Source organism: Vipera ursinii (genome assembly GCF_947247035.1).
Source record: "Vipera ursinii genome assembly, chromosome: 2".
Classification (NCBI taxonomy): Eukaryota; Metazoa; Chordata; class Lepidosauria; order Squamata; family Viperidae; genus Vipera; species Vipera ursinii.
In genome coordinates this window covers 108556232-108565568 of record NC_139513.1, presented here as the reverse complement: position 1 = coordinate 108565568, position 9337 = coordinate 108556232, and the positions used below count along the sequence as shown (strand labels likewise).

The 9337-nt window shown below is 40.4% G+C and overlaps 1 protein-coding gene across 1 annotated transcript in view; it reads right to left on the bottom strand.

The window, feature by feature from the left end:
- Positions 1-9337, bottom strand: part of ADGRE5 (adhesion G protein-coupled receptor E5) — a 52004-nt gene that overhangs the window by 20555 nt on the left and 22112 nt on the right. The window contains exons 2-6 of the mRNA XM_083357059.1: positions 9224-9268; positions 5342-5476; positions 4773-4850; positions 3221-3367; positions 285-419 (exon numbers count right to left, since the gene is read on the bottom strand). Coding sequence (XP_083213185.1) covers positions 285-419; positions 3221-3367; positions 4773-4850; positions 5342-5476; positions 9224-9268 — 540 coding nt within the window. The remainder of the gene's footprint in view (positions 1-284; positions 420-3220; positions 3368-4772; positions 4851-5341; positions 5477-9223; positions 9269-9337) is intronic.

Genomic DNA, 9337 nt, shown 5'->3' with positions numbered 1-9337 from the left:
TTTATCACCCAGGCTAGGTAACATGATGATGTTACCTAGTTTGGGTAATGAAACGTCTGCAAAAAAACAAGCAAGCTCAGAAAGCACAAAGGGCCCTCATTTCAACCCTGAGCTGCAGATATTCTCCTTTATTGGTAACATTCTTATGCATTTTGACCATCTCTGGCTCTATAATCACTTCAAAATCATTCCGCAAAAATAATTAACTACAGAAGTGATTTGTCACCCTCCAATGTATTAGTGTGGTTCCATAACATAGAAGTTGTGTTCTCACTCAGCTGTACCTCTGCATAGCTTTCTATCATCTTTAAAGCTCTTTCCATATCCTTGCTTGCATTTACAGTGGTAATCCCCTTCAGTGTTAATGCAGCTCCCCTTGGGACCACAGATGGAAACATTTCTCTTGCACTCATCAATGTCTGCAAGAAGAAAGTAGTGCTAAATGAAACATGGCAAAATGCCACAACCGATTATGCTAGCATCTTCCAACCTGGGCATTTATTCCCCAGAGGAGAAAGGACTGCAGCTCCCAGAATTCCCCATCCAGCATGGCCACTGAGGATTATAGGAGCTGAGTCCACCTAACTGAGGAAGGCCCAGGTTGGGAAAGCTGTGTCGTAGCAGAGAAAAAACTGTTTACAGCTGCAAAAGGCCAAGCCATTTCCCATGCAAACTCTGCAAAGCAACATGCTGTAACATACATACTTGGGACAAAAACTCTGAAGTGGTGAACTGCATGGGCATTGTGGCTGAGTCACCATACTGTGAGCAGAGAAAACTACTTTATTCATTTGATTTAGATCCTACCGTTCTATCAATGGGTCAATCTAGATTTTTGGTTTTTTAAAAATAAAAAAGCAGCTCCAATTATTATTACTACAACCCGAGGGACCTAGCTGAAGAAGACAGTCTTAACTCTTGAAAACAACTCTTCCCCAGCTTGGGAGTAAGGTGGGAGAAAGGCCTTCTTCTCCCGATTAACCAATGGGCTCTGAAAGTGGGTTTCTTTCCTGGTGACCTACATACTGATAAGACAGGCACAGAGATAGGTAGCCCTTCAAATGGCCAGACCAGAGGAAATGTAGGACTTCAAATATTAAAACTAACATTTCAAACTGCTCTTTCAGAGGGAATACAACTTTGTCTAACACTAACCCCAAAGTCTGGTTTCCTACTGAATGACAGTACTTCTGTCTTGTCTGAGCTTATTTTCACCCTGTTCACCGTTATCCAGCTCATCCCTACACTCAGGCAATGATGAAGGGAACGGACCCATTATTTTTGCGGTTAAATGACAAAGAGGATCAGTTCTGAGGGTCGTCCAATAAATTCATTTTGAACGTCACTACTTTAAAGTAACTGAGAAATCTCCTGCTTAAAAGAGGGGCAGAATGCTCAGAAAAAACCCACCAAGTCCAGTTTTCCAAGTAAACAGAGGTTCAGTTCCAGTCATGGCAGTAACAGATAAAAGAAAGAAATGAGGAGTAACCAAAGCTGAAGTAATTCCCTCATCATCGGGCATGTATTAAAAATGAAAGTGAGAGGATGGGGATGATGCCCAAATGACCCTGTGACTATATTTCCCTTTCCTGTACAATAATGAGTACTTTTCATTCCATTCATTGCAAACCCAAAGAAAATGGATAACTGCAAATGCTAAGCATTGGAATGACATTCTGGTCACTTTATCATGAATAACCAGTGAGATTCTTAATAAATCCTCAGACCCAATTATTTAATTAGATTCAACGATCTCTGCCATGGATACAAAGACAGCAGAAACGTGAAAGGGGAACGAGCGCCTTTGGAGAAATTGCACTCTCTTTTTCATTTTGCAAGAAATGAAGCATAGTAAAACAGATAATGGTCCTATCTGTAATAGCAAAATCCATATTCTTTTCCTAAAATGAAAAAAGACCCTGAATTTAAAACCATGCCCTCACAAATGATAAGACTAGAAAAAAAAAGGTAAGCCTAATTTAGAGTATTCTCAACAAACTTAAAACTATTCCCTCGTCCAAATGGAAAGGCAAAAGAACAAGCAAATATCCATTTTAAGCTTAAAATATACAACATATTCAGTAGCAGGTAAAAAAAACAACAACATTCAGCTGCTGGGAGCCAATCATCATAATAATATTATTCTGATGTTTTCTCCAAATGTGCAGTTTAGTAGCATTAAAATAAAAAAGTAGCCTAGATTATTACCTACTAGCTTAATATTGGCATTGGGTTTACTCCAATTACATTTAATATATGAAAAAAGTTCCTTTCTTAATATGTTCCTAGAATGGCCCATTTTCATGGATCAGTTGGCTCGATTTGGTTGATTCTGAGAAGTAACTCTTGTAGGTCAAGACATCCATACATCTACATGCAGCAAGTCAGTGGAAAATTCCGGGAAAAGAGCTGAGTTTGGAGACTACCTCCAAAATAAGAGTACATAAACCGTAGGCCCTAAGGCAGGGGTCTTCAAACTCGGCCCTTTTATGACTCATGGACTTCAACTCCCAGAATTCCTCAGCCAGCGTGCCTGGCTGAGGAATTCTGGGAGTTGAAGTCCATGAGTCATAAAAGGGCCGAGTTTGAAGACCTCTGCCCTAAGGGGTGCATAGAGCTCACAAAAATATTTTGGCCCTTTTATAAATTGCCATCAAATTGTAATTTTTAACAGAACAAAAAGAGGAAGTGAGTTAGCACATGCAAAACATTGTGTTAATTTGTAGCAATTATTTTAATTAGTTGAAGATCGATTAAATCAGATTTAGAGTTTGTCTTTGTTTCCATACTTTTTGGAGTGCAATCCACAGCAGATCAAAAGCTTAGTGAGCAATTGGGAGGACCGACTATCAGATCTCAAGGAGCCACTGATGGTCAGAAACAGATATTGACAAGCTTGGGTTACATGGACATACATGGGTACAAATACATGATAACCTCAAATGTTTGAAGCAGTGCAAAAAAAAAGGTGTTGGTGGGGAAAATGCAGATGGCAAGACAGCAAATGAGCTTCATTCTCTTTGGCTATGATGCAAGAAACTCTTTCCTTTCAGTGCTGGGTGGAAAGACATAAGTTTATTGAGAGTTTGCCATTTCCAGTTCCACGGTGTAACAGACTTCTGCCTCTGCAATAACTCTCTGCTCATGTGCTATCAGTGCGTTGCCTGGAGTAAAATCATGTGCCATGCATAAAGAAATAAGAGCTCTAGAAGGCACTTACCTTCACAATTACTTTCATTCACATTCTTGAATTCACTTCCCCCCTTAGGTAAGTAAAATCCTGGTTTGCACTGGCAATAGAAGCCTGCACAGTCTCTCAGACATTTACCATGTTTTCCACACTGTTCACTTTTACAGGTAGAATCAGCTAGAAGACGTTCAGGAAAAGAAATAATCTGACATCAGAAATACATTTCTTCACTGGACTTAAAAATAGACACCAATCTCAAGAGGCAGAAAAGGGAGGGAGTCTAATCTGTAGAATCAGACTGAGAAAAAATTTGAGGGAGATCTTCCCGTTAATACAGGGTGCATCCTCATTGCCAGGATGGGGGGGAAAATCTCCCTTTTTTGTTTTTATATTACGTTTTTTTTTCCAAATTAGAAATAAGTTTGATCTTTGCCATATGAAAGTTGTTCTTGCATTATGAACCCTGTTGCCCAGTCATTACACTGGACAATACATTTTTTTCAAAGACTTTGCTTCTTGAAAAAGTATAATTGATAATGAGATACAAATCCCTTCAAATTGGACAGAAATATAATTTCAGATTGATATCAAATTAACTTTTAATGACTGTAATGCAGGGCTTCCCAACCGGGGGTGCAAGACAATATTCCTGGGGGTGCAAAAACGTCTGCATAGTGTACATGTGTAATTCACTGCCATTATTTTGAACTTTTGTAAGGGGTGCGAGAATATATCAGAAGCATTCTAGGGGTGCAGGGTATAGAAAAGGTTGGGAACCACGGCTATAATGTATTTAATCATATAATGTTTCCGACATGCTGCATGAGCTCAAATTTGCTTGTACTCAGTGTCCGATGCATCTCACTGTAGTTTCCAACAATAGCCAGCATTGATGAATTTCAGTTGCCCTAAATACTGTTTTTCCATTGCAATAATGTCCTACTGTAGTAATGTCCTAATGTTTGTCACCTAGTTTTTTTGGAAAAGAGGTCCAAGTGAGAATGCAAAAAATGAATCTTCATGGCCTTGTTTGCTGTAAGAAGATTGACAACCAGCTGGATTTAGTTTAGTGCTCTGTAGTTGCCAAGAAAATTCTCAACAACATCCCTGAATGCCTTCCAGGAATTTTTTTGTGGCCCCACTAACAGATCTTCAAACCACCTGTCACTGATGATGTTTCTGAACTGTGGACCAAAAAGAGTGCCCACACATACTAACACACCTGCCCCGCCCACAAAACCATCCCCTCTTTCCCCCCTCCCCCCTGCTCCAGGCCACCAACCCGGAAAGGTTGGGGAACTCTGTTCGAAAGAACTGTTTTTGTTTCCATCCTATCCTAATAAAACCCTCTTTAAGCTGACGAGAGACAATAGGAAAAACAATGCCATTTTAATTGACCTGTGCATGGAATATCTCCAATTCAGAGTCTCCAAAAACTACAAGCTGTGTGTGTGGGGGAGGGCGGGGGGGGGAATGATAAACAAATCTGCAGATTGTAATCGTGATCCTGGCAACGGTTTGTCATTGCTGCCCTCCTCCTAACTTTAGCTCACTCCCTTATGGAAAACAAGAAGTCAATTACCACAACACATGTCAGTATGACCAGCGCAGGGCTTATATCCTTCCGTACAGTTTTCTTCTGCTGGATAGCTGATGCAAGCTTTTCAGAATGCAGAGGGAAGAAAGGCATTAGTTAGAACACATCCATGTCTAGGCCATGCTATATCACACTTCCTCCAAACTAAATGCTTTCTTTAGTAATAACTAATATTTCTGGCAGATTCTTGAACTGTATTTCCATTCAACTGTAATTTTTAAAAGGGAATACAGATCAATCAATAGATACATAGGACATTACATAAGTATACGCCAAATAATTTAGTTCCAATCAATTTCAATTCAATCAAATTTAGTTTTATTTACACTTTGGAGTGAAAACCTCAGCAAATAAAAAGCCCAGTGGGCAACTGTTTCCTAAAATGGATATATCAAGGAGTCGCTGATGGTCAGAAATAAACATTATCAAACAGGCTTTTAGAGACTTAATTGGTTTAATGCACATAGTAACTCTTTGTTTATGTGCTGTCAGCATATGAAGGAGGCAATAATTACCATGTTTAAAGAATGATACGCTACATAGAAAGCACTTACATGTACAGTCATTTTCACTGGCATTCTTGAAAGTTTTCTCTTTATTTGATTTTCTCCAAAATTCCCTTTTGCAAGAGCAGCTGTAATTCTCACACAAAGCATTTTTTCCACAGAGATTTAGACAATTATTGTCAACTATAAGAAGAACAGAAGAACATTAGAGGAGGGGGGGGAGAAATCAGATTATTTTCAAAGTTTGTTTTTTTTAAAATGGCCAATATGTAGAGGGGAGAAAAGAAATGAAAAAAGTGCCTTGATGCTGAAACCATGTGGTCTGCAGAGTCAAACAGAGAAGAAATTTGGATGAATATTTTTCCATCGCTCCATGTATGTAGTTGCTGATCAATTCAGGATGCATATATGGGTAGTGCTTTTCCAAATGTTGAAATAAGACAACTGATTACAGGTAGTCCGCATTCAAAGTTACAATGACAAAAGTGACTTATGACCATTGCAGTGTGACTTTTCACACTTATGACTGTTGAGAGCATCCTCGTGGAAATATGATGGCTCAAATGTGGCCATACATCAAGGACTACCTGTATTGCATTTTAAAGCTGTTGCAAAACTAACAACACTGGTAATCTCCTGTTTTCAGCTGACAAATGGAATCTTAGAAATTAAAGCTAAGTTACCATTTCCTTATTCTAAGAGGTGAGATTTTTTTTTTCATTTTTTGCTACTACTGCTGCTCTATCTAACAATATTTTTTTCATACTCACCCAACCCAGCCTCCTGGGTTAGTTGAAGAAATCTTACAGATAGTAAGATGTCCCATGCCTGCAATGTTTTTCATCATTGCCCAGGCAAACCTGATATCCTGAGTCATATGCCTGCATCAGATTTGCTGCAATAGTTGCAATTTGTTTAGAATATACAGAGCTAAGAGCAACATCAGTGAGAAGCAGTCCACTCTATTGGCTGTGCTGTAGTGCACATCCTCCAAACTGGATCCAACTCTACCTCCCCCGCCACACACACCAGAGTAGATAGCATCTTGCCTATTTCACACGAAGTACCTCATATTACTCTTTTGCATAGATAGGATTCAAATATATTTCAACGCATAAGGACATGCTGTTGTCTTTCATCTCAGTCTTGGACAGAAGACCTTATGACAGGAGCTACAATTCTGTAAATTTATTTCTGTAGTCTAAGATTTTATGATAACCCCAATTTTCTTGAGTGATATAATTTGAAATAAATTGACTGTTTTGGCATTCAGTGCTTCATGAAGGCCTAAAATGTCTGGCAGATCCTGAAAATGTGTTTTGGGTTACAAAAGTAAAAATTATAGTGTGTAAAAAATCCCCTAGTCATTTGAAAGTACATGGTTCATAGTTCTACTGTAGAGTAAAGAGATCGGAGTTTATCTAAGCCATCCCTTAAAAAAACAAATTGGTTTCAAAAGTATATTTCCAAATAGGCTAGCAAAAATCTACTCTATCAACAATTTTGTTGCAATTTCTGCATTAACTCTTAAGATTTAACCACAATATGGTAATTGTATCTAGCTCTTATCATTTCAAATTGATTTATGCTGTCTTCCCATGTCTAAACGGCTTTAGGCATATTCCCAAGTTATGACTTACTTGCACAAAGTATTGTTAATTTATAAGATGTAGGCTGTTCTTAGAATGCCGCAGAGTTCTGAAATTAGTTACCTCTGCATAAACAGGATGATATCAGGATTTCTTAACTATGTGAACAGCAAACTAAATGTTGGCAAGACAAGGAAGCATCCAACTTTCCCTCCTCTTCAAAATTAAAACTTTTGAGTCAAGAAGTTGCAATTTTGAATGTGTTGCCAAAGCAAAGCAGGCAGATTTACAGTGCCATCTGTTTTTACTGATACTCCTGTGAAACATTTTACAAACAGTTTAACCAAGAAGTCTTGATAACCTCTGGAATTCATTATTTGTGCTGCTGCTTCTGCACAAGGCTTCATCTCTGGTTCTGTGTTATCAACTTCAGCTGACATGCATCTATATATCACTATTCAGCTTTCACTCTGGTTCCCCAACTTCTTCTTTCCTGTCCTCTAAGTAGAGATCATCAGTTCCATCCCAACTGCCTGCAGAAGTCCATGGTTTTCTCCCTTGAAGATGTGTCATGCTTAGGCTCATTGTCCCTCCTGGCTGGTTTATTCAGCTCGGGAGAAGACATGAGGCTGGTTCCAGGCAGTAATATATGCTACTTTGAGGGAGGGTATTTTCCCCGCCTCCCTGAAGGAGGCAGTGGTGAGACCCCTTCTCAAGAAGCCTGCCCTGGATCTAGCGATTTTGAACAACTATCATCCGGTCTCCAACCTTCGCTTTTTGGCAAAGGTTGTTGAGAGTGTGGTAGCACATCAGCTCCCTCTGTTCCTGGACAAAACCGATTATCTTGACCTGTGCCAATCGGGCTTCAGGCCCGGGTACAGCACGGAGACGACATTGTTTGCGCTGGTAAATGATCTCTGGCGGGCCCGGGACAGGGATTGTTCCTCTGTCCTAGTCCTATTAGACCTCTCAGCGGCTTTTGATACCATCGACCATGGTATCTTGCTGCGACGACTCAGGGGACTGGGAGTGGGGGCACTGTTTTACAGTGGTTCTCCTCCTACCTCCTGGGCCATTCGCAGTCGGTGTTGACGGGAGGGCAGAGATCTGCCCTGAGGCCTCTCGTTTGTGGAGTTCCTCAGGGATCGGTTCTCTCTCCCCTCCTGTTCAACATCTATATGAAGCCGCTGGGTGAGATCATTCGTGGTTTCGGGGTGGGGTATCATCAGTTTGCCCAGATTCGCCTGGTGCACCAGTTGCGACCCTATTTGGACCGAGATGCCCTACGCACAGTCACTCATGTGCTCGTTACCTCCCGGTTAGACTACTGCAACGCTCTCTACATGGGGCTGCCCTTGAGGACCACTCGGAGGCTTCAGCTGGTGCAAAATGCAGCTGCGCGAGTAGTAATGGGAGTTTCCCGATACTCTCATGTAACACCTCTTCTACGCGAGCTGCATTGGCTTCCAATCCTCCTCCAGGTGAGATTCAAGGTGCTGGTGATGACCTATAAAGCCCTAAATGGCATGGGTCGGGATTATCTCAGGGAGCACCTGCTGCCAGCATCAGCCTCCCAGTGTCCTGTGCGCTCCCACAGGGAGGGCCTCCTTAGGGTTCCGCTGGTTAGGGAATGCCGATGGATGGTTCCAAGGGGGAGGGCATTCTCTGTGGGCACGCCTGCCCTATGGAATGAACTGCCGGTAGAACTTCGGACTGCCCCAGACCTTCGCGTTTCGCCGGGACCTTAAAACTTGGTTGTTTGATGTTGCTGGCCTGGACTGAGGGGGTTTTAATTTAATTTTAATTTTAATTTAATTTTAATTTGTTTAATTGTGGGCTAGTCTTAATTTAATTCTATTTTAAAGTGTACTTATTTGTATTGTTTTAACTCGCCCTGTAAACCGCCCTGAGTCCTTCGGGAATAGGGCGGTATATAAAATCAATTAAATAAATAAAATAAATAAATAATTGTCATACTTAAGAACACCAGGTATCCTTTTAAAATGTCTAAAACTAAAACTAAATTCCAAGGGTGCATAATCACATGAACTCATTTGAAAAACCATACTTTAATAAGACATACTCCCGGTGTTTTTGCTTTTAGCATGACTTCGTCTGAATGAGCTCCCTTGATTTTTTTTCCTGAATGTGGCTGCGCAATAGCTCTTAGCTTTTGGAATTTCTGCAGAGTCTACACTACTCAATATTTGGACCTATTCTTCTCTACCCTGATGTTATTTAGTAGTATACCTACTCAAGAGAAAATAATTTGTTTAATGACAGTGAATTTAAATGAGCTTTCTAATGCTTCCAACAATTTTTAGATCTTGGAGAAACTTACCTTGATTTTGGAGAAGAACTGATTGGAAAAAGAAAATGAGGAGGCCTAAAAACAAAGAGAGAATATAGAGTCAGGGAATGTCTTATTCCACAAACTGACCGTCCCCAATATGGC